Raw genomic sequence first — 27,063 nt, 5'->3', positions numbered from 1 at the left:
ACAATTTTTGTTACCTAATGGTACAAAATTTTTGATCAATGATGCTTTATATTCACCACAATCGAAAAGAAATTTGTTGAGTTTTAATGATATATATTCCCATGGGTATGATACTCAAACAATGAATGAAGGGAATGAGAAATATATGTGCCTTATCACATATAAATCAGGAAAAAAATATGTGATTGAAAAACTACCAATGCTCCCTACTGGATTGCATTATACACATATAAGTCCCATTGAATCAAACATGGTAGTTGATAATTCTTCGATATTAACCAATTGACATGATCGATTGGGACATCCTGGTTCAACAATGATGCGAAGAATTATAGAAAATACACATGGTCATCCACTGAAAGACCAGAAGATCTTTCAGAATAATAAGTTTCAATGTAAAGCATGTTCTCTTGGAAAACTTATTATAAGACCATCGCCAGTCAAAATCCAAACAGAATCACCAATGTTTCTTGAACGTATTCAGGGTGATATTTGTGGACCAATCCATCCACCATGTGGACCATTCAGATACTTTATGGTATTGATTGATGCCTCCAGCAGATGGTCACATGTATGTTTATTGTCAACTCGAAATGTTGCATTTGCAAGATTACTTGCTCAAATAATAAAATTGAGGAATCAATTTCCCGATTATACAATCAAGAAAATTAGACTTGATAATGCTGGTGAATTTACTTCCCAGACTTTCAATGATTATTGTATGTCTATGGAAATCATTGTTGAGCATCCTGTTGCTCATGTATATACACAGAATGGATTGACTGAATCATTGATTAAACATTTGCAAATGATTACTAGACCAATGATTATGAAAACAATGCTCCCTATTTCTATATGGGGACATGCAATTTTACATGCTGCTTCATTAATTCGCATCAGACCAAGTGCATATCATAAATACTCCCAATTACAGCTTGCATTTGGTAAAGAACCAGACATTTCTCATCTGAGAATTTTTGGATGTATGGTGTATGTGCCTATTGCACCACCACAACGAAAGAAAATGGGACCTCAAAGAAAGGTTGGAATTTATATCGGTTATGATAGTCCATCAATCATTCGATATCTTGAACCTCAGACAGGAGATGTGTTCACAGCACGTTTTGCTGATTGTCATTTTAATGAGGAAATCTTCTCAATGTTAGGGGGAGAACAGAAACATACCGAAAAAGAAATTACATGGTATGTATCATCATTGTTACATCTGGATCCAAGAACAAAACAAAATGAAAAAGATGTACAACAAATTATACACTTGCAAAGAATAGGAAATCAAATACCAGATGCATTTGCAGACACAAAAGGGGTAACTAAATCATATATATATGCTGCAAATGCCCCTGCTCGAATTGAAATTCCAAAGAAACAAATGGAAGATACTCATGATGTCATTAAAAGCTTGAAGCGTGGAAGGCCAGTCGGTTCCAAGGATAAAAATCCTCAAAAAAGAAAATTCATAGAGAAACACGATGATCACAAAATAAAAAATGATGTTTCTGAAGAAACACATGATGATCACAAAATAGAGAATGGTGTTCCTGAAGAAACACATGATGATGAAAATGTTCTGTCAGAACCACAAACTGACGAGAATCATGAAATCTCTATCAATTACATTAATACTGGAAAAATATGGAACCGAAAAGATATAGATGAAATTGATGATATATTTTCTTATAATGTGTAATCGACATCATAAATGATAACGAAGATCATGAACCAAAATCTTTTGGTGAATGTAAAAATCGGCAGGATTGGATAAAATGGAAAGATGTCATCCAGGTTGAATTGGATTCGCTAAATAAACGTAATGTTTTTGGACCTATAGTCCTTACACCTGAAGGTGTAAAACCTGTTGGATACAAATGAGTTTTTATTCGAAAGCGAAATGAGAAAAATGAAATAGTAAGATATAAAGCTCGACTTGTTGCACAAGGTTTTTCTCAAAGGCCTGGAATTGATTATGAAGAAACGTATTATCCTGTAATGGATGCAATTACGTTTCGGTATTTGATTAGCTTGGCGGTATCTGAAAATTTAGAAATGCGTCTTGTGGATGTTGTTACAGCTTACTTATATGGATAACTTGATATTAATATATATATATATGAAAATCCCTGAAGGATTTAAGATGCCTGAAGCACAAAGTTCAAAACCCAGGGAATGTTATTCTGTGAAATTACAAAGATCATTATATGGGTTAAAGCAATCAGGTCGAATGTGGTATAATCGACTAAGTGATCACTTGATGAAAAAGGGATATGTAAATAATTCAATATGCCCTTGTGTTTTCATTAAGAAAACAACATCCAGATGCGTAATTATTGCTGTATATGTTGATGATTTAAACATCATTGGAACGAATAAGGAAATTCAAGAAGTTGTGTCATATTTGAGGGAAGAATTTGAAATGAAGGATCTTGGAAAAACCAAGTATTGTCTGGGTTTACAAATTGAACAAAAAGAATGTGGAATGTTTGTTCACCAGGCAAATTATACAGAAAAGATCCTTAAACGTTTTAATATGGATAAAGCAAATCCTTTAAGTACTCCAATGGTTGTTAGATCATTAAACATAGAAAAGGATCAATTCCGTCCATGTGAAGATGATGAAGATATTCTTGGTCCAGAAGTACCATATCTAAGTGCTATCGATGCCCTTATGTACCTTACAAATTGTACAAGGCCTGATATATCTTTTGCCGTGAATCTGTTGTCAAGATTTAGCACATATCCAACAAAGAGACACTGGAACGGAATTAAACATATATTCCGTTATCTACGAGGAACGACAGACTTGGGACTTTTGTATTCAAAAGATGCTAATCCAAGTATAATTGGTTATGCTGATGATGGATACTTATCTGATCCACACAAGGCATGTTCCCAAACTGGATATGTATTTACTCGTGGAGGCACTGCAATATCTTGGCGTTCACAGAAACAAACGCTCGTAACAACTTCATCAAATCATGCCGAGATTATTGCACTACATGAAGCAAGTCGTGAATGTCAATGACCCAACATATCCAAATTTCATGCGGATTATCATTCGATGATAAGCTTGTGATAATATATGAAGATAATGCTGCATGTGTTGCTCAAATGAAAGAAGGATACATAAAAAGCGACAGAACTAAACATATTCCTCCTAAGTTCTTCGCATTCACCGAGGAGCTTGAGAAGAATAAATGTATTGATGTTTCACATTCAATCAAGTGAAAACTCATCAGATCTCTTTACAAAGGCACTACCTACGTCAATATTCAGAAAGCACATATATAATATTGGGATTCGCAATCTACGAAATTTGTGAAGAGTTGTTTGTGTCAACATGAGGGGGAGTTTACGTGACTGCACTCTTTTTCCCTTACTATGGTTTTTATCCCAATGGGTTTTTCCTAGTAAGGTTTTTAACGAGGCAGTACAAAACACGTAATGAAGACATCATCGTATCATGATCATCATCACAAGGGGGAGTGTTGAAAATAATATATTTGAATATTGAAAAAGTAATAGTTGAATATTCTAATGTTGAAAATAAGAGTTGTAAAGTTAGAAATTTGTGTGTGATGATGTATGTAATGATGCATTTTATTTTTTGGATTATGTGTAATGAAACTCTATAAATAGATCTCTCATTTGTGAAAAAAATTACAATTTAGTAGAGAGAAAAATATTATAAAGTGTGTAGTTTGATAAATTTTGAGAGTTTGAGATTTTTACTTTTTACCATAAATTTTTACTTTTTCACAACATAACCTAGTATTTTTGTGACTAGTTAAATAGCAAAAGTATATAATATATTCTTTTTTCCAATAAGAAGTATATAATCGAACGTTTATCGTTTTACCAAAAGTTATAATTGACGAAAACGGCACAACTCATTTCTTTAAAATTCAAGTGTCACGTTTCGACAATCATTGCTCAAGGACACTCTTTGCTCTCCAACAAGTTTAGGCTATTATAACAATGACAATTATTGTTTTCTAACAATTTTAACTTTCAATAGTTGCATTCTCTGCACTATATGAAAATCAAACATCTAACTTTGATATATTTTTTTGACAGAGAAAGCTTGTAACTTTTATTAAATGAAATTAATATCGTTCATTACAAGACCAATCAGCCAAAACAAAAAAGTCTCCGTCACCCAATAAAATATGTTGGTGTAGGGCCGATCCTAACAATATTTGGAGCTGAGTCTAACTTTAAAAAAGAGACCTTTGAATCATAATGTGTGTTCATATTTTTTTTAGTTCCATGGCAATTTTTCAAATTAAATCAATACGTCAAAGACAATATTAAAAACGAAAAGAATAAAAATATCAAACATGTCCAAAATTATCACTAAAAAACAACCCGCCTAACAGTTTTAGAGCTAAAAATACTAATAAAGTCTGTATAATCAAGTTAATCAGTAATTTTTTTCTCAAACGATAACATAGCCAATCCATTCAATCTTTCTCGTGACATGGTTGATCGGAGAAAAGTTTTGATGAGCTTTATCTTTGAGAAACTTCGCTCTGCACTTGCTACTGTGACCAGGACATTTAACAAGATTTTATAAGTAATATGAGCATTTGAAAGCCGGATAAGCATTACATCCACCAAAATTTCAATCAAAAAGCTTAGATTATAGATATCACATAAAGCCCCGAAGAAAGTAAAAAACTACAATAAAAAATAGAACCCCGAACAAAGTAAATACAAGAAAATAGACTTATAGCTCTTCACGGCTTTTTCAATCAAACCTAGAGACGACACAACAACTGGAGTCGATTATGGCTTGTCTGCTGATGAATATTGGGAAAGATTGGGGAATAAATCGATAACAGGTTAAGCAAGTTCTATTTAATAAATACTTGGTTTTGGGCTATCTAGTAACTAGTATTATATATAATAATTTTTTTTAAAATTTTTGGGCACCAAAAAAGAGATGGACCCGAGTCATTGGACTCATTTGCCTCTTAATAGGCACGCCCTGTGTTGGTGGAAGAACAAACAAGTTTTGCTAAAAAATGACCTATTTCAACATGGAGGTTATATCTAATTCTGACATCAAAGACTGAATATCACAAGCACTCGAACTAGTAAAACTAAGACCATCCCACTGCCTCATGACTGCTTGCAATCAGGGGCGGAGGCACATATATTTATAAGCTCGGATGACCCAATTTTTAATTTTTTTAAATTTATTTGTAAATTTTATATAACTTTGGAATAATAAGATATTAGTCCGGATAGATCAATTTAAAATATTAAAATATTCTAGAGTTTAAAATTCTAGTCCAGGCGGAGCAAAAAATGCTTGTAATACCCAAAGCGAGCAATCCTGAGGCCCTATCGAATTGCTAATAGCTCCCCTATAACTATGCTTCGAGGCTTTGGTACGACACATCCGAAAGCCCCGCCACCATTTGGCGGTTATGAATAACTCCCCCTATGCCACAGTAATCACCTGTTTCCGGAAAGCTTGCGTCCATAGTCCACATCTACTCGAAGGTGATCAACAGAGTAGCTTGCCAATGTGCTTGAGATGGCGCTGCAGTTGAAGTTCTAGAGATCGAGACATTCTTCTGAGCTTGCTGATATTCCTCTAGGAAGCCAGCCACATCTGTCACGCTCCGAGCCCGGGCCCGCGCATGCGTGACTGCACAATGGGCCCATATAGCAACTTTTTCGTATCCGTCCTTGCTTTACGAAAATGATTAACCCAAGTTGCTATAGAAGTCTATTGTAAGCCATTATAAACTCATTTTAAATCTTTGATTTTTTCGATGTGGGACAAAGGTATCACAATCACCCCTCCTTCAGAATGCGACGTCCTCGTCGCGGCCTGACCACTCGATCCACCAGCACCGAGAATCTAGAGGTGGCTCCTAAAGGTTCAAGAGGTGGCTCCCGTCATGTAGCACTTTGCCCCGCAGGTTCAAGAGGTGGCTCCCATGCACGTAGCACTTTGCCCCGCATAGCACTTATTTCCCGGTGTTCCATGCCCGTGACCTGCTCTGATACCATTCTGTCACGCCCCGAGCCCGGGCCCGTGCCTGCGTGACTGCACAATGGGCCCCTATAGCAACTTTTTCGTATCCGTCCTCGCTTTACGAAAATGATTAACCCAAGTTGCTATAGAAGTCTATTGTAAGCCATTATAAACTCATTTTAAATCTTTGATTTTTTCGATGTGGGACAAGGATATCACAACATCTGTCTTCTGGCCTCCCATTTCACGGAGCTCACAGTTATGTACTCTCCAGAGTCCAGACAGAATTCCTCTAGCTCCTATTTGTACGTGTGATTGATCACTAGCCACGAACAAACCTCGTGCATGTCAAGTCTCTTGAATTTTGACCCCAGGGTCGGTATCCAGTACCAATCACGGAATTTATCCACTCCAAGACCATTACCAACACGCCAACAGAGGCCAGCTTCTAAAAGATCCCTAAACCAAACCAGAGGCCGCCAGATAAATTAAGGATGGCTTGTTCCCAAGAGAAGCTTGCATTATATCCATATGTTTAAAGTAGCGGGCTTTTAGGACTCTCGCAACAAGTGTATCGGGATTTTGTATAATTCTCGATACTTGTTTGGCCAACAATGCTTTGTTATCAATTTTCCTGAATCCCAACCCTCCTTACATTCCGGGTTTGCGAAAGAAGTCCCATGTTGTCCATTGCATTTTCTTCTTTTTCATTGTCCACACCCCACCAAAAATTGGCACACTCCCGTTCAATAGCTGCATGCATGTACACGCTGCTTTAGGGATGCAAAAGCACGACATTGCATACGTTGGCATTGCATGTAGGACATATTTTATTAAAGTCTTACCAAATGTGTTCTTGACTTTAATATATGATTAATTTTAGGATCAAACTTTTATCGACTTACGAACAAATATAATTAGTAGTAACGGTATAACTCAAATATTTTATATCCAGTAACTCAGATGCCACGTTTCATTTATAATATGGACAATTATTAGTTTTCAACGATGTTAAAAATCCATTCATAGGTATGCATGTATATATATTATATTATCAAGTATGAAACTTTTATATCAATTAATTTATGTTTCAAAAACATTTTCCCCAAAATAACCATTTTTTCTACACGAATTTTTCTAGAAGAAAAATAATAATATAAAATTTTAGATGAAAAAAATTTATTATAATATAACACTATTATATAATGAAAATTTATTGTATTTTAGATTATACTTTATTTTTAAATTTAATGTATATCGAGGTATTCCATGCCAAATTTTTTGATGACTCATTCTTAAACTATAATTTAGCAATATTTTTGTAGCCCTTGCAAACATAATATAATTTAATAGTCTTATAAAAATTATATATTTTATAGGATATGATATAAATTTACATTTATTTTTCTAATAACATATAATCCCCACTCCACTGAGTTCCTTGTCATGTCAGCATAGGACAATGTAAATAAAATATAAAGATAATGAAGCATGGAGCTGCACAAAATTTACAACATGACTTTTTAATTGTAAAAAGATCAATATTCAATATTTAATGAAAAGTTTTCATACTAAAGTTGAGACATTAAATCTAGTCCAAGATCTTGGTAATCCTATAAATAAGTAAAAAAAAAAATTTACTTTTACCCCCCCCCCCCACACACCCCCCCACCTCCCCAACCCCCACCCCCCAACACACACACACACACAATATATAAATAAAAGAAGTTGATATTTTACCCTACATTTTATGTTATCTATATTTCACTCATGTGTAAAATATATGTCAAATTTATTCACAAATCGAGTATAAATATAAAAAATTGAGTGCAAATATCAACTCATATATATACATACACATTTTTTTTTGTCGAAAACTTAATATTTAGCACGACCCTAAATAATTAAGACTCTATTTAAATCCTTCACAAAATAAAAGTTATTATTTGAGCTTGTGATTTTATAAATATATAACTAATTTTTCAAAATAAAATTACTCCGTAATAATATCGATTGATTGCATAACTCGGTGAAAGCTATTTCCACCTTTACTTTTCTGATTTCAACACAATAAAGGTAAACATAATAGGCGATGAAATCAAGCAACTATTTCTATTTTATTTTTGTTTTCTTTCTAAAATATATTAAATCATTTAGTCATATTTTTAATCTAACTTTGAAATTCCAATTAGTCTAATATTTTTATTGTATATGAAATTCTAATATATATATATATATATATATATATATATATATATATATATATATATATGGAGAAGTTGGTGAAAAATTTCGAATCAAAACATTTCTTTGGGTTCACTCCCTATCCAACAAATTGTGATACTATGTCATACAAAATGTTGTACACTTCATGTAGAAATGTGGTACTAAAAAAGTACACAGGAACTGAACACAAAAAAAATCGATGACCGGAGACTGAAGGTCAATTTCCGGATATATATTCTGTTTTTTCATCATCATTACATCACTTTTTGTTAGTCGTATAATATATCGACCTCTGTCAAATCCAAATAATATGATACAAATTAAATTAGATCTGCGAATTGTTTGTGGGCCTCGAGAAAGATTCATTGTTTCCTCTGTCATGAGTGCATGAACTCCACATTTTAATATAATTATTTTCACCATAAAATACTCATAAATGTTGTCGGGATGTCAATAATATCGAGTACCCATAAAATGGTATATATTAGATAAATTCATATACTGTATCATATCACGAGAAATTCTTATAGGATAATTTTTAAAACTACCATTTAAGTAAGTTTCAGTTATAACTTAAATATACATGAATATGAGTGAGTCTCATATGAGACAATCTCACAGATTAATCTGTGAGATGGGTCAACCCTACCGATATTCACAATAAAAAAATAATACTCTTAGCATAAAAAGTAATACTTTTTCATGAATGACCCAAATAAGATATACGTCTCACAAATACGACACATGAGACCGTCTCACACAAGTTTTTGCTTATGTATATTACATGCACACACAACATAAGAGTGAGAGAAGGTCAACAGTATCGTTCGTCACAATAATTTTCGATAAGAAGTCATCATTTTTGATATCATATCAATATCTCGAGAAAAAAATAAAATCATAAAAAATACAAAATATTATACTAAAACTTTAAATTAACCTATAACATTAAAAAAAACTTGCAAAATACAATTAAAAGTTTGGAACCTGCCTGTAGTTTTTCTAATTTATTTAGATAGATTTAGTTGTTTATTTGCCTGAGATAAGAATGTCTTGAGTCCATGCTCAAGTCTTGTCAATAGTATATATGGACAATTATTTTATATTTTTTTAGTTTGAAATTATATCATAGTTGTACTCTAAAAAAATTTAACACTCAACGTAACATGACATTGTAAATCAAATATAAATATTGTATTTGTTGTATAATATGTCCTTGTATTTGTTGTATAATACGTCGCAATTTTGGATTCATCATTTTATCAGAGACGAAATTTTGGTTCTAGATCTAATTATATTAAACTATTCTCTCACTATAAAATTATGCATATTGTGTGATGTTATGTATTATGCGACGTGGTACCTCAGTTGTGGTATCACAGCAACATCCAGTGGCGGAGCCACATAAACATTTTTCTAGACGGTGTAATTTTCTTTTACAAAAATTTATGAGTGAGTCTCATGTGAGACCGTCTCACGGGTCATAATCCGTGAGACGGGTAAACCCTACTCATATTCACAATAAAAAGTAATACTCTTAGCATAAAAAGTAATACTTTTTCATAGGTGACCTAAATAAGAGATCCGTCTTACAAATACGATCCGTGAGACCGTCTCACACAAGTTTTTGCCAAAATTTATACGTAAATTTTATATAATTTTAGAATAATATGATATTATTTTGAGTAGATCAATTTAAATAAACACAACCATGTTTTTGATTCCGACAATATCTAAACTCAAATATAATTTTTTAGAAAATTAATAAGCCTCAAAAAATCTTAAGAGATAAGACACCGAGAAATCCAAGATTTGGTTATCCCCAGAAACGATGAGCTGCGGAACTATGTGGGATCAAAAAGTGCAACGAAAAAAGAGAATTTATCAGAGGTGCAGGCCGCACTAGCAGACACATGGGCCCCAATTCATGACTGTTTCCACCATCTTTGTCACCCCATTATCTATTTTTTTTAACTCCGAAAACCATTCCATAATTCTATCTTTGGCCTTGCATTTCCTTTCTTCTCCACTGTTTTCTTGAGATTTTATATGTAATGGAACCGATTCTTGGTTTACTCGGATCCGGGGGTGGTGGAGGCGGTGGTGGGATTGGAGGGTTGAGCGAGAAGACTGCTTTGAATGCTTCAAAAATGGAAAAAGATTACATGGGCATACAGAAGGAGGCTGAGCTTGAGCTGGGTTTATGTCTGAGTCTCGGCGGCGGCGGTGGTGCTGGAGGGGTGAAGGGGAAGGGTTCTGCTGCTGCATGGGGTGAGTATGGGAGAATATTGACTGCAAAAGATTTCCCGAATGGATTTTGTGCTGGCACAAAGAGGGAACGAGCTGCTGCTGATTCAGATGTCGAAGCTGGAACTGCTGCTTCAACTGGTGTTAGGTTAAACTTCTTTCGCCAAAAGAATTGATTTTTCGAAGTTCTTTCTGTTGCGAAAATCATTTCTCGATCTTGTTTTTTGAGGGTTTTTGTTTGTTTTTTATGTTTAATTAATCTTATCTCAGTTCTTGCTAATTCTGACAGTGTTTGTTTGCAAATATTTGGAATACAAGAGTAAGATACATTGGATCATGTTTATATTTATGATATCTGAATGTGCCCCAAATCTTTGGTTAATTTTGTATATTCTTGGTTAAATAAATAGCTGTTTGATATAATTTCTTGGAAAAGTTTCCTCCTTCTATGTGATATGAGAGATATTACTTCCTTTTTTGCACGAGTATGTTGGTTTCTTTCTTCCTGAAAAGCCCCATTGTAGTGCTCAGCGGTCTTTGATCCATTGATGATTAATCATTATGTTTGGAGTTACTTTTTCCATTTTTCACATTAATGTGTCTTCTCCAATTTTCTCTGTTTGAGCATTACTTTTTTGTTTATTACACACACATACCACACATTCTGCTAATTTGGGTCGGATTTTTTGATCATTATGCATTTTGTAAATTGGGCTAGTATCAGAAGTTGATCTAGTGTTGCGTTTGAATGGGAGATTTTGATTTAGCCGGAGATATTTGAGTTGATAAATGATTTCAAATTTGAAATGTCAAATGATACATGTTTGGATACACTTCACAATTTTTTGTTTACTCAATCTTTTGCCTATTTCATTCACCAAGTCTAATCGGCACATTGTTTCCTTTTTAAGTAGTCAGGTTGTGGGATGGCCTCCTATAAGGGCATACAGGATGAATACATTGGTTAACCAAGCGAAGAATTCGAGCATCGAAGAAGATAAGGGAGCCGGTGGGAAAGAAAAAAATGAGAACTCAAAGAAGAAAATCAATCACGGAAGCAACAAGAATGACACCTGCACTAAAGAAAGAATCCATCCGTGGTTCGTTAAGGTTAATATGGATGGATTGCAAATCGGAAGGAAAGTGGACTTGAATGCTCATACGAGCTATGAAATGCTAGCCAAAACATTGGAGGATATGTTCTTCAATCCGGCCTTGAATATTAGTGAGTTTTCTTACCACTATGTGTTGAGAACCGTTTTTATAAAAAAAATTCTCAAAGTTGACATCGTTATTTTAGCCTATCTTAACACATGAGTTGTGATTGTAATTAACTCTTGGATGGGTGATTTTAATGAAGCATATGATTTACTTAATCTGCTTGTTAAGCAAAGCCAAGAGTTACAAATATGGATCAAGGATTATTCAAGTGATATGAGTTACGTATCGTGGATTTGATAGATTTTTATTGTATTTCCTTGAGGTATTGTAGTTATGGTGAAAGGGCCGGGGTCCCTCGAATTACTGACATTGTGACTGTGGTATCAGATGGTGGAAATGATCAAACAATACAGCCTCCTAAGCTTTTGGATGCAACATCCGAGTTCGCGCTCACATATGAAGATAAAGAAGGTGACTGGATGCTTGTGGGAGATGTTCCTTGGGGGTATGTTGCATTATTATCATTAACAGTCTGTCGAGCTCGAGTTCATTTCAACTTTTTTTATTTCGAAATTGAACAAGTTGATGAATTTCACTAACTAGCTTGACAACTGATACTATACGCAGTCTCACATTTTTTCTTTTGATTTAGGATGTTTATGAACACCTTGAAACGACTCAAGATCATGAGAACTTCCGATGCTAAAGGACTTGGTATGCAAGAAAACTTTTCATTAACTAAATTTTGATTCGAAATCCATTCGCTTATATATATACATCGGTGTCGCGATCAAATAAGTGGTGTATGTATATATATATTTACAGCTCCAAAATTCCAAGAAAGGGATGAGAAACAAAAGGGCAGACAATATAAGAGGTAATGACACCTGAAATGGAGAGAAGAAGGCTAGAGATTTGCTTCAAATTATCATTATTTTCTTTATTTGTTTTTTTCATATAATCTTTGTGATTGCCTATATATCAATCTAATCTTTTAAGCCGCGAAATTTGAATTCCCGAGTTTTCTTTTCTTGTACAAGATTTCACTAAATATGAAGTTTCTGTTGTGTAAATATGAAGATGTTTCATATTTGTTGTGTCTGAATTTTCTCTAAGCCGTGTATTTTACTGATTATTTATCTACGTATTTTGTTTGGTGCGACAGCAAACCATAAAACTTGTGTTGTTTAGGAGGAAAAAGAAAAAGAAAATATCCAACTAGTTTCTTATTTTTAGTATTTTTTTTTTGAGGTTCTACACAGATATTACGTCGAATTTGTCAACACTTTGATGAAAAAATTGGGAATGGATCCTCTACTGTGGACATCCCACGGTAGAGGATGTTGTGGCAAAAAAAAAATTAATTTCAAAATTGCCTTTATTGTGGACAATAAGATAAATTCACAAGAGAGATTGTGACGTCGTTTTACAGCCACAATCACAATTTTCTATTCTTTTCTTTTTTTTGTCTTTTTATATATTTTAATTAATACTTTATTTTTAATTTTTTTTTGTTTTGTTTTTTGACCTTTTTGTGTATACATTCTAATTATTTTTAAAATTATTTTCTATTCTCTTTTTATATTATCAATTTTTATTGTATCATTTTTTCTTGTTATAATTTATACTTAGCTTATATACTATATACTAATGTACCAACTGATTAAATATGTCAATATAGGAAAAAAATATATATTTTATTCTCAAAATAAATAAATTCGGTAGTCAAAAAATTAGAAAAATATTGAACATGTAAATGGAAGAAAATAGAAATTTTTATATTGAAGTCCTCTCCTCCTTTATTGTAATTTTTTTAAAAAAATTAATGAGAAAAAAAAAGAAAATAGATGAATCAAATGTGTGAAAAGAATTAAAATTGAAACATAAATATGTTTTACTTTCAAAACAAACTAGATAAAAAAATGTGAAAGAAAAAAAAAAAAGAAAGATGAAAACAAAAACGAATTACAGAAACAAAGCTAATATAAGTCAAATCATGGACCAATCATACTTTGAACACTGTTTTAACAATATTTTAGATGTCTTCTTGTGAATCAAGCACTTTATCTATTATCGTCTGACGCAAAAAGAGAATACAGATTTTTTATTTTTTATTTTTGGCATTTTTACCATTTTATTTGAAAAAATTAACGTTGTACTTGACCACAAATTACCAGGCCGGTCAATAATCCCTTTTTCTAAGGATGGATTTTGGGAAAGACTCTTGATATGTAATTGGGTTGATTTTTTTCGTCGAAATGCTATAGTGTTCTAGTCAATTAAAAATTTTCCGACCTTACATCAACAATTCTCAATGTCATGTTAATGTTCTGACAAATATGACACACACCAAAAAGAAAAAAAATAAATAAAAAATCAAATTACAAGATCAGAACTCAATTTTAATCAATCACATGACCAAAATCCAGATAAACAAATTTAAATGACGAATTCAACTACCTTTACATATAACAACAATATAAAATGAATACCTAGGGTGTGTTTGGTTGAGTGGATTAGATAAGGATAGATTAATAGTCAAATATTTATCGTTAAAATTTTAAGATGTTTTAATAATCATTTTAACCCGATTTAAGATCCAGTTTTATTAATCAAATAGTTATCTATAAAATTGGATCTTAAACCGAGTCAAAATGATTATTAAAACAACTTAAAATTTTAACGATAAATATTTGATTATTAATCCATCCTTATTTAATCCACTCAACCAAATATACTCTATATGTATAATATAAATATATAGTATCTATCATTTATTTATTGTTGTTACAATTACTCCGTGGATATCCGGCTGGGTCTCCTCAAGGGTACTGGTCTGGGGCTGGAGTAGATATCTGGTGAGGAACGGGAGTAGGTAGTAATATTTTTTATTGATGACTCAAATAAAAGATCCGTCTCACAAAATACGACCCGTGAAACCGTCTCACATAATTTTTTGTTTTGATGGCGGATGGGGTTGGGGCTTTGCTGATGTGTATAGGTGTATTTTTTACAATTGAAGGAAAAGTAAAAACATGAGTGATGAAATATGACTCGAGAACAAAAAAGGAAAAAAAGAAGAAGAAAGAAGCAAATTTAACAAATAATCGTAAATAACATCAATTAAAAAGGAATTCATCCAATTCAATTAAACATATATGTAAAGTTAATCCGACTTCTTTCGTATGCATAAATACCAGTTGTAAAATCCAAGATTTCAATTCTTGATCGTGATAGTATTTGAAATTTTAGATTGGACAATATAATGTTAAACTCAAGAATTTGAATAATATCGTGTATATTTTTCTGAATTTGAGATGTACAGAAATACCTGGATAAAGATTTAAGCAAGAAGATAACACAATCTTGGAACTGAAAATCTTGAGAATATACCATGGGATTTTCGAAATATTGAAAGGATTTTATTAGGGATTTTCGAAAATATCATTAGATTTAAAGCAGTCTACGCGATAAATGCAGTCTTGGGAAATATTTAAAAGTTCAACTACCAAGATTTTAGGAAAATAATCCAAATCTTATTTGTGGAAAAATACCACTAAATTTCGGATTTAAGTAGGCAAATTTGTGGGATTTAAGAAATATAATTTTTATTATTTTAGGAAGTCAAAAATCTACCGAATATTGGGAATTAGACACAAAAGTCGAAATTTCACAGACTGAGCAAGGCATAATTTCAAAAATTATCCATGGAAAATATACATAGATTCCGAAATTTAGGATAAAGATTAAATGTAGATTTGATCACGATTTAGATGGAGATTTGATTTTAAACGCGATTTGATACACGATCAGGATAACAGCCAACTCCTATAAATAAGAGGGCTCAGTGTTTCGAAAATCACACCATTTTTACTCCATATTTTCGAGTTCCCCTCCCCTAGTTCCTTAGGATTTTCGAGCACAGCGAAGCGCTGCCGCAGTCTAGCCACCGGAGTTTACACGTTTTTCTCATCAAGATTCAAGGTAAGTGGGTTTTTGTTATACTATAATTTGCACACTTGTTCTTCGTAAGTGGGCTTTTGTTATATATATATTCTTTCGTAATTGAGACTTTGTTCGCCACACTTGTTCTTTGAAGTGGGCTTGTGTTTAAAGAAATTATAGTTTGTGTACGAATCTTCCTTCAGTTTTGAAATTCGTTCGAGCATAATTCCTTGTTCATGATATATTTTCTTCAAGATTTGTCAAGTTATTATGTTCAAGGCACTGTTAGGATTCGATTGGATATGGGAAAGGATTTCCGAACTATGACCCTTATACGGTGGGATGGTAACCGTTGTACGGCCTCACTCCATAGAGGATTAACATATTGGACATGGCCTCACTCCTTAGAGGATTAACATATATGATAGTGATATCAGGAAACCATGGAAATGAGATGACTTTCAGTGCTATATGAGTATGTTAAACAAGTATGATATACGAGTATGATATGTGATGAAATGTTATGATTATCAAGTATGAGTATTCGTTATGATTCAAGTTACGATATGCTACGTATAATTTGAATTCAAGTATATGTATATGTTGTTTCATGTCTCGAACGGCCCCTACTTGCTGAGTATTTCCAAAATACTCACCCCTTATTTCCTCTCCACCCAGATAAGAACGAAGAGCAAATGGATGAAGATGAGCAAGAGAAATTTTGGGGATGGTAGAAGATCCCGAGTTATTCCAGAAGTTTTAAGTTTTAGTTTATGTTTATCGCTTCCGCAGTATTTAAAACATATTTAATCAGTTTATTTTGGTATTTGAGTTGTAAAGACGTTTTTTGGTTGATTATGAGAAATAAACTGGTTTTGGTATATACTGTGCTACGAGGTTTGTTGTTTGACGATTATGTGATTGTTGAGCAACGCCGATGTCGACTAACCCCGGTTTCGGGGCGTGACACCGGTATTAATATATGTGTTTATATATGGAAAATGATTTTTTTTTCTTTATTAACTTGTCCATTTTTAGGTATATTGATCCATTAATTTTTTGAAAGCTTGGTTTTCGTTCATCATGTTTTCAAAATTTGGTTTTAGTATATAAACTTTTAATTTTCGAATATTTTGAATCCAATTACTAACATGATATTTGACAAGTCAACAATTTTTGATGTCACGTCAACATTTTTAGATGTCATGTTAACATTTTCAGTGACACATCAGCATCTTTCGACGTCACGTTAACAGTTGGACCAAAGTAATCGAAACAGAAAAGTTAATGTACCAAAACTCAACATTGAAAACTTAGTTGATCAAAACCCAACGTTTAACAAGATATCGGGAAAAAAAAAACTAATTTCATATATATGTAGAAATAACAAATTATTGGCAACTTTGTCACCAAGAAAAATGAACGTATGTGAATTTTGTCTACCGGCTAGAAGACCTTTGTAAAACTGTAAATTGACATACGAATGTTTCGAATTTTAGTCATTCTCCTTTGATATTTTTAAAAATTATTTTTGCATATACGGGTCCATTTGAAGAAAATCCACCATCGAAATAACGCAACATTTAGTCATTTTGAGCAATAGGTTTGAGATTTAAAATCTATGATTTGAAAAATCAAACATATAAAACTAGCTAGGTGTATTTAAAATTCAAATTTTTTGAACAACTCTTGCTTTATTTTTTTTAAGTCGAATGGAATTTAATAATATGATTTCAAATCTAAAAAGGTGAAATAATTGAGTTGAGTTTTGTCCAAGACAAGATTTTGGATAATGAAAGAAAATATGGTTTGATATAAATATTGTATTTAAGACTAGATGTTCGTCGATTTGGTTTATGATTATTTAAAGTGAACTCCTACAATAACTTAAGTTAAGGAAAAATGTAATTTTCATTACATAATTTAGGGGTTTTCAATAAAATATTATTATTTTTATATCAAATTATCAAACTATAAAAAAATTAGAGAATTTTAAAATCTATAACAATCCAAGGAATATCATTTTTAAAATATATTATACTTGGATCCAATGAACAATTAAAAATATGTTAGGATAAATAGATTGATTTATAGATGGTGAATAAACAATCTCAATAATTTCAAAATTAACTTGGTTATGTTAGCAACACAGAGTTTGAATTCTTATCAGTTGGGTATCAATAAACTAGTAGCTATGCACTTCGTATAAATAAACTCAATGAAACAGTTGAAGGAATGAAAATGACTAATAAAATGAACAGCTGAGCTATAAAACTAAAACAAAAACATAAAGTAAAGAATTATTTCTGGATGTTCAGATATTTGAACAACTCCTACATCACCCGTTCTTTTACTCAGGAATGATCTACTAGAAGACTTTGATGATTACAAGAAATATGCAAAAATTCGATTCAATAGGACTTATCTCTAAAACCCTTAAAATACTTCACAAACTTAAACAAATGATCAATCAGTAACTGTCATCACAAAGTATTTTTTTTTAAAAAATATTAAGCACAAATTGATACTCAATGATAAGATAAAAAGCTATTATGTGTGTGCTGAAGATTTTGCTTGATCAATTCGACTCTCAAAAACTTGATGATGTTCAATGATTTAGAAAGTTGTGGAAAGGCTTGAAAGTCCCCTCAATTGATCTATTTATAGGCTTCAAATCTAACAGTCGACATTTTGAATATGATAGTTATTTCCAAATACAGACGTTGTTATTATCATGTCATCATCCTTTATGAAAAATCATACAATTTTGTTGTGCGCATGGAATCTGACATTTAAACAGACTGATAAAGCTATTTATTTTTTAATTTTTTTTAAATCCGAAATCAGCTTGGCTCTGCTTTTCAAGGAATGTGATGAAATAATTTACACTCCTCAATCTTCTCATAATTTGCATTTTTTTCACCAAAAAATACAACAAATCACCTTATTTTTGCAACTGATTTTTTTTTTTTATTTTAGAAAAACCATTATTATTACCAATAAAATTATCATTATTGTTATTTTAATTTCGTATAATTTTTATAAGAATAAAGGCGACGACATAATACTTTATTTCACATAAGCAAAAAGTTTATATTCAAATAGATTTATAATGAGACATACTAGAGTTTATGTTAATTATTTTCATAAAATAGAAATATGAGTTAATCGTTTTCATAAAATGAGATTTTTCATAGGAAGAATATGAAGTTTTATTATAATGATTTTTTTTTAATATTATATTTGTAAAATCGAATTTGACAAGTTTTGAATTTTTATAAATCAAGTCTAAAACTTACGGTTCCGTGAAAGACATTTAGATTAAGACGTGTGCTATTATTATATTATTATATTTTGTACATAATCAATATTTGTATAAAATGAATTTTCCATTTATTTAATATTTTAAATAAAATTTTGATTTTTGTCATATAATCTATTTTCTTTGGTTTTGACTTAAAGATGACGTGTTTTTGGGATTGGATAGATATTTTGGGAAAAAATATATTTAGCTGAACCTGACAAGCCGCTAAGGATTTTATCTATTATATATATTGACAAAAACTTAATGAGACGGTTTTACGTATAGTATTTTGTGAGACATATATCTTATTTGGGTTATCCATGAAAAAATATTACTTTTTATGCTAAAAATATTACTTTTTATTGTGAATATTGGTAGGGTTGACCCGTCTAACAGATAAAAATTTGTAAGACCGTCTCACAACAGACTTACTCATATATACCAGTGGACATTGGAAAAAAAGTGGAGAATGAAGAACTTTCGAAAATTTTAATTAATAGTAATAATATAATAAATTTTTAAGAAACAACTAATTAGAATTTCATCGAAAAATATTATTAAAATTCAATACCTTTTAGTCTCATGGTTTGTTTTTATTAGTGTTCTAAAAAGCCCGCTTAAGCACGAAGCTCGACAAAAACTCTCCGCTTCGGAAAAAAGTGGAAAAAAGCGGTTAAACTGTAGTTTGACGGAATTAAGCGTAAATAAGGCGTTTAATTAAGTGTGCTTAAGCACAATTAATCGAATCTATTTATTTTTAAATTTTTTATTTTGAAGGTAAGTCTTTTTATTTTAAAATAATAAATTAGATTTATAATTTAGATGTTTATTTTTTAATTTTAATTATGATTAAGCATGTCTGATAATGATTTGATAAATATTTAACGTTTTTTAATGTACTCTAGTTTCAAAAACAAATAAAGATTACAATTTTGAGATTTTTATACTTTTATAAATATAATAATTAATGCATCAGACTTAAATTTATCATGTTTATGTATAATTTTATCTATTTATTGGTCTGAGATAATTACCATTACACTAAAAATAAAAAACGTTTTTTCACGTTTAAGACTGTGCTAATAACTCTTAAGCTTCAAAAACTTGGAGCTCGATATACGCGCTTCGGGGCGTTTCACACTTTTTAGAACCTTGATTTTTATATACTCAAAGTAATTACCATAATCAAATATAATAATAATGATTTGATACTAGTAAGATACAATTCAAAATAATTGATTTTTAGGCTTAAATATTATTTATAAAAATTTAGAAAATATCCCAACTTTTAATAGCTTAGCATATCCTTATTTCAGCTACAATAATGTACAAATATGATAGGATTACGTAAAAGTCTTGGAAAGATAGCTCACGGAAATTGTCAGGGGCCGGCTTGTTGGTAGTCAAACTTGGCGTGTACCAACTTTATTTCATGGCGTGAAAACCTCATTCGTTGTCTTTCGACGTGAACTAGCAAATATTTAGAATAATGTAATAGTTTGCAGTTAAGCCATATTAAGAAAGTCTGCGTGACAAGTCAATCCGAGAATATGTTGGTAGATAGAATCAAACTCCTGACAATTGGTCGAACATCACATACTCCACCAACTCATACACCCTGTAGGACCGAGTGCTTACCGCTTTACCAATAGCTATAACTAGTGGTAATGGTGCAACTCAAATATTTTAAACCGCATAACAACTCAAGCACCACGGGTCGATCGCTCTACCAAGCAGGGACAATTATTGCACCCAACAATCTCCCTCCCAATAATTGCACTCCTTGCAATCAATGGGAATCGAACCCGTGACCTTGGCTCTGATACCAATTGTAGGACCGAGTGCTTACCGCTTTACCAATAGCTATAACTAGTGGTAATGGTGCAACTCAAATCTTTTGAACCGCACAACAACTCAAGTACCACGGGTCGATCGCTCTACCAAGCAGGGACAATTATTGCACCCAACACACCCTCTTGGTGACCGTGCATCACCAACTTTATATTGAGTAGAGGAGCAAGTGTGCGGTGCGAAATTTCTTCCACAACATTTTTCAATACAATTTTGATTATTTTTGAGTTTTGGTCTATGAAGTATTCAAATTTGATTTTGATATATTTTTTAATTTTAGTCAAATTTCGTCGAAATATTGACATAGTATCAGAAAATCCTGTTGTGATGATAGAAAATACTGATCACTTGATATCATGAGTGTTGACGTTAGATCGAAAATTAAATGGTCAAATCATCTTAGCAAAAGCGAGGGAGTCAATGGATCAAAAAAGATATTTCTTTCAGCATGCAACATAATTTTTATTTCAAGTTAATTTTTTTTTACATATTGTTCATGTGTATAATATAAAATAAAACCCCCTTTTTTTCATCATGTTCATACGGCGAACGAGACTTCGGACACAAATTTCTAACACGTTTTTTTTGTCAATATAATGACCTTTTTTTCAAATGGTCATCACAATAATAATAATAATATTATATATATATATATATATATATATATATATATATATATATATATATATATATAGTTGTGCTATATTTAGTAAGTTCCCGCCAAAAGTTTTACTAACTTAGGAAACAAAAAAAAAAAAAAATTATTCCCTAATATATTTAATAATATTACAATTTTTAATAACAATAAAATGAGTTGTCTTTTCAAAGCTTTTTTTTCGAAATTCTATGCCTATTGGATAACAAAATTTGATATATTTGATAAATAATATGTAATTAATTAAATTATGAAAATCAATAAAATTTTCGTAAAATATATCAAATTCTTTTTCAAATTTCAGTTTTAAAATTGAATTTCTTGAAAATATAAATTTCACTTTTAATTTCAAATTTAAATATAAATATCTTGAAAAAATAACTAGCATTCAAATATTTGATATTGGTTCTATCACATGATTTAATATCTTGGTTCCATCACATAATTCATATCAACGAAGTTGTGCTGAATAAAATTTGATTGAAAACAATTAATTTTAAAAATGATAATTCTAAAAAAAGATATATCATTAATCTCGAAATAGGTGACTACAATAAATGATTGAAAACAATTAATTTTATGCGATATTATTGATATTTTTGTAATAAAGAATTATATATTTTCTTTAAAAAAAATTCAAATGTGAATCGAAAAAATTTGAAAATATAAACTTCAATTATTATTTGAATTGATTATATCAACTCTTTTATTAGTTAAAATTTAAATTTAATTAATTCATTTTTATATCAATTTAAATGCAATCTATGAATTAATTTTTTTATATATATTTTATTCAAATTGAAACTGAACTCAATTGAAAACTTAATCTACTTGTAAATCATTCAAAAATACATTTAGAGTTTAAACTCTTACTAGTTCGTTGATACGATCGATCAGAATATGGAAACAACAAAAATTCAAGTTTAAAATGTATTTTTCATTATTAAAATTTTATTTACTATTTACTAATTTTAATCATTAATTATATAAAATAACACTTCGTGCATCGCACATGTGAAATAATAATAATAATAATAATAATAATAATAATAATAATAATAATAATAATAATAATAATAATAATAATAATATAAACTTGGAGCTCGATATACGCGCTTCGGGACGCTTCACGCTTTTTAGAACTTTGATTTTTATATACTAAAAGTAATTACCATAATCAAATATAATAATAATGATTTGATCAGTAAGATACAATTCAAAATAATTGATTTTTAGGCTTAAATATTATTTATAAAAATTTAGAAAATATCCCAACTTTTAACAGCTTAGCATATCCTTATTTCAGCTACAATAATGTACAAATATGATTGGATTACGTAAAGAGTTGGAAAGATTGCTCACGGAAATTGTCAGGGGCCGGCTTGTTGGTAGTCAAACTTGGCGTGTACCAACTTTATTTCATGGCGTGAAAACCTCATTCGTTGTCTTTCGACGTGAACTAGCAAATATTTAGAATAATGTAATAGTTTGCAGATCACATTAGTCAGTTAAATTATATTAAGAAAGTCTGTGTGACAAATCAATCCGAGAATATGTTGGTAGGTATAATCAAACTCCTGAAAATTGGTCGAACAATCACACACTCCACCAACTCATACACCCTCTTGGTGACCGTGCATCACCAACTTTATATTGAGTAGAGGAGCAAGTGTGCGGTGCGAAATTTCTTCCACAACATTTTTCAATACTATTCTGATTATTTTTGAGTTTTGGTCTATGAAGTATTCAAATTTGATTTTGATATATTTTTTAATTTTAGTCAAATTTCGTCGAAATATTGACATAGTATCAGAAAATCCTGTTGTGATGATAGAAAATACTGATCACTTGATATCATGAGTGCTGACGTTACATCGAAAATTAAATGGTCAAATCATCTTAGCAAAAACGAGGGAGTCAATGGATCAAAAAAGATATTTTTTTCAGCATGCAACATAATTTTTATTTCAAGTTATTTTTTTTTTACATATCGTTCACGTGTATAATATAAAATAAAACCCCCTTTCTTTTCATCATGTTCATACGGCGAACGAGACTTCGGACACAAATTTCTATCACGTTTTTTTGTCAATGACCTTTTTTTCAAATGGTCAGCACAACAACAACAACAACAACAACAACAATAATAATAATAATAATATATATATATATATATATAATTAGATTTGTGCTATATTTAGTAATTCCCGCCAAAATTTTAGTAACTAAATTAGGAAATAAAAAAAGAAAAATTATTTCCTAATATATTTAATAATATTACAATTTTTAACAACAATAAAATGAGTTGTCTTTTCAAAGTTTTTTTTCGAAATTCGATGCCTATTGGATAACACAATTTGATATATTTGATAAATAATATGTAATTAATTAAATTATGAAAATTAATAAAATTTTCGTAAAATATATCAAATTCTTTTTCAAATTTCAGTTTTAAAATTGAATTTCTTGAAAATATAAATTTAATTTTTAATTTCAAATTTAAATCTAAATCTCTTGAAAAAATAAATAGCATTCAAAGATTTGATATCGGTTCTATCACATGATTTAATATCTTGGTTCCATCACATAATTCATATCAACGAAGTTGTGCTGAATAAAATTTGATTGAAAACAATTAATTTTCAAAATGATAATTCTAAAAAAAAAGATATATCATTAATCTTGAAATAGGTGACCTGCAATAAATGATTGAAAACAATTAATTTTATGCGATATTATTGATATTTTTGGAATAAAGAATTATATATTTTCTTTAAAAAAATTCAAATGTGAATCGAAAAAATTTGAAAATATAAACTTCAATTATTATTTGAATTGATTATATCAACTCTTTTATTAGTTAAAATTTAAATTTAATTCATTTTTATATCAATTTAAATGCGATCTATGAATTAATTTTTTTATATATATTTTATTCAAATTGAAACTGAACTCAATTGAAAACTTAATCTACTTGTAAATCATTCAAAAATACATTTAGAGTTTAAACTCTTACTAGTTCGTTGATACGATCTATCAGAATATGGAAACAACAAAAATTCAAGTTTAAAATGTATTTTTCATTATTAAAATTTTATTTACTATTTACTAATTTTAATCATTAATTATATAAAATAACACTTCGTGCATCGCACGGGTGAAATAATAATAATAATATAATAATAATTAATTAATTATTATTATTATTTTGTTATGAAATCTGTAATATATTTAGAATGGAAAACAATTCTTAAATTCTTTAAATAGGGGACGACCAAATTTTCAATACTTGTTACTTACGAGTAGTGGAGAAAATATCAGTTGCCATTAATAAAGTTTTGGAGTCAAATCTCGTGAGTATATTCTTCTATACCATTATATAGAAATTTCGATTTCGATTTCGAGTTCAAATTAATTTCGTGAATAAGGGCATATATACCGATTAGACGACTCGATCGACTACAAATTAACAAAAACTAGCTCGGATGAACGTATAATTAAATAAATGAAGTCCATTGATAAAAAAAGTTTATAATATAAAATTTATATTAAATTGCAAACACGTTTTTTTTTAAATAAAAAAACTACATGAATTATGTTATATTCAACATCTCCATGCTAACATAATTAATATATATTATATTTAGAATTTGGATTCTAGCTAGTATTTAGAAATTGATAAATAGGTAATCTATCTATCTATATATAATTTCTAGCCGCAAATAACCTATAATTTCTTCAAATTATGAACTAATTAAATTCAAAAGTGGAGTGCTCTGACTATTTAAATATATTTTTAAATTCTTTTAGCAGTGACATTAAACATTTTTTAATCAGAAAGTTGGCCTAATTTTGTGGCTAGATCGTAAAATGTCGCTATTAACTTTACTGGTAAAATAATTGTAGCAATTTATTTGTATTTTTTCTACTAAATTACAAATTTTTTTGTCCTAACTTTTTTGAAAAAATTATTACCTTCAAAATTTGCAGGGGTCAAATTGCAATCACCTTCTACTACTCCCTCCAGTACTTTTTCTCCTATAAATTCTAATCACAGCTCGGCGACTTCATCATCTCCTTTCAAGCCAATTCTTTGTATTATCATCAACCTTTTGTATCTACACTCTTTCTTTTCGAGCTCGAAAACATGACGGTCGTCGAATATGCTGATGAAATTGAAGTTCAGGTCTCCCCTAAGAGGATGTTCAAAGCATTGATAACCGATGCTCACCTCAGCTTACCAAAAATAATCCCTCACATCTTCAAAAGCATCGACATTCTCGAAGGGGAAGGTGGCACTGCTGGATGCATTAGGAAAATAAGTTTCTCCGATGGTATAATTATTGAATTGCGATTTTTTTCCGATAAATGTTAAAAAGACATTGCATGCATGCAGTGGCGGAACCAGGAATCTGGCGCTATCTGGGCTAGAATTTTAAACTCTAACTTCTTTTAACATTTTAAATTGATATACTCGGGCTAATATCAAATTTATCCAAAATTATACAAAAATTTACATATATTTTTTTTAAAAAAAATATGGACCACCTGGGCTAAAACCCGGGTACCAGACGTTGTAGCTCCGCCTCTGCAAGCATGCACGTACATAAGATAAATGTATTTAACATTATAACAACTTAAGAAAAAATGTTATATTTTAGCAAATATCATACATTTTTCCAAAAGGTTCTTTAGCAAAAATGTAAAAAAATAACAATCAAATGATAATTGAGGAATTAGTAAATACTAATATATGCACATTGTATTGATCTTTATGTGACAGTGATTCCTTTCACTCACTTGAAAGACAAGATGGCAGTCGTCGACACCGAAAACCTACAGGCCAAGATCAATCTCTTCGAGGGACCGATGCTCGGGGAGAAGATGGAGTCGATATTTTCCGAGAAGTGGTTCGTGGGTTCCGGCAATGACGACGGATGCATCATCAAGTGGAAGCATCATCTGCACTTGAAGCCTGGCCACACCCATGTCTCAGAGGAAGAATTCAAGGGAGTAACAGAATTTAGCACGATATTCTTGACCGCTGCCGAGGCATATCTTGTGGCTCATCCTGATGTATGTGCGTAAAGAAATCAAACTTTCCAAGAATACATACCAAATAAGGAAAATTGTAAATTTGGTAATGTATGTTTGTTTCTTTTCGATTTCACTCATCTACGTAGTCAAATTTCAATCTTAGTTTGTTATCTTTAATTTTGTGTAGTTTTGATCTTTTTTTCGATGCGACGCTAACGTGTATAATATCATATCAGCTTTATTAACGAAAAAAGGACTAAAATTGTCAAAATGTAAAAGATACCAGACTATTATATTATGATTATGTAGATGACAAAAATTACAAAGAGATAAGTGACATAAATTACGATTTTCCTGTTAAATAAATATAAAAGTGAGTGTGGATGTGGACTTTTGGTTTTTATTTTGTTCTACGTGAGCTTGTATTGTGATATTTTGTTTATAGCACACCTTTCTATCCTTAAATTTAATTTTTCTACGGTCTTACAAAGCGACCATATGCACCAAAATAAAAAAACAAAATATTAAAATCATAAATTTTATAACGTTACTCATATAAAATGTAATGCAACATTAAAAGTAACCATATATATCACGTAATATATATATTAGAAAAATATCATTAAAAGT

At 30.6% G+C, this 27,063-nt stretch overlaps 2 protein-coding genes across 3 annotated transcripts; both read left to right on the top strand.

The window, feature by feature from the left end:
* The first annotated feature begins 10,083 nt into the window (after window positions 1-10,083).
* Window positions 10,084-12,748, top strand: LOC140827830 (auxin-responsive protein IAA13). Of its 2 annotated transcripts, none has more exons than XM_073190685.1 (5): window positions 10,084-10,628; window positions 11,392-11,705; window positions 12,029-12,146; window positions 12,294-12,355; window positions 12,467-12,748. In XM_073190685.1, exons 1-5 carry the CDS (start codon window positions 10,288-10,290, stop codon window positions 12,520-12,522), a joined length of 891 nt encoding a protein of 296 aa, XP_073046786.1. In that variant the 5' UTR covers window positions 10,084-10,287; the 3' UTR covers window positions 12,523-12,748. The 2 variants fall into 2 exon arrangements, with proteins under 2 accessions (XP_073046786.1, XP_073046787.1); XM_073190686.1 differs by having other exon boundaries at window positions 10,097-10,628; window positions 11,395-11,705; window positions 12,467-12,733.
* A 12,708-nt stretch (window positions 12,749-25,456) lies between these two features.
* On the top strand, window positions 25,457-26,595 carry LOC140828554 (major allergen Pru av 1-like). The gene is made up of 2 exons (XM_073191487.1): window positions 25,457-25,730; window positions 26,180-26,595. Exons 1-2 carry the CDS (start codon window positions 25,544-25,546, stop codon window positions 26,482-26,484), a joined length of 492 nt encoding a protein of 163 aa, XP_073047588.1. The 5' UTR covers window positions 25,457-25,543; the 3' UTR covers window positions 26,485-26,595.
* Window positions 26,596-27,063: the final 468 nt, after the last annotated feature.

The sequence above is a fragment of the Primulina eburnea genome, chromosome 3, assembly GCF_022965805.1.
Source record: "Primulina eburnea isolate SZY01 chromosome 3, ASM2296580v1, whole genome shotgun sequence".
NCBI classification, from domain to species: Eukaryota; Viridiplantae; Streptophyta; class Magnoliopsida; order Lamiales; family Gesneriaceae; genus Primulina; species Primulina eburnea.
This window is presented reverse-complemented; position numbering and strand designations above follow the sequence as displayed.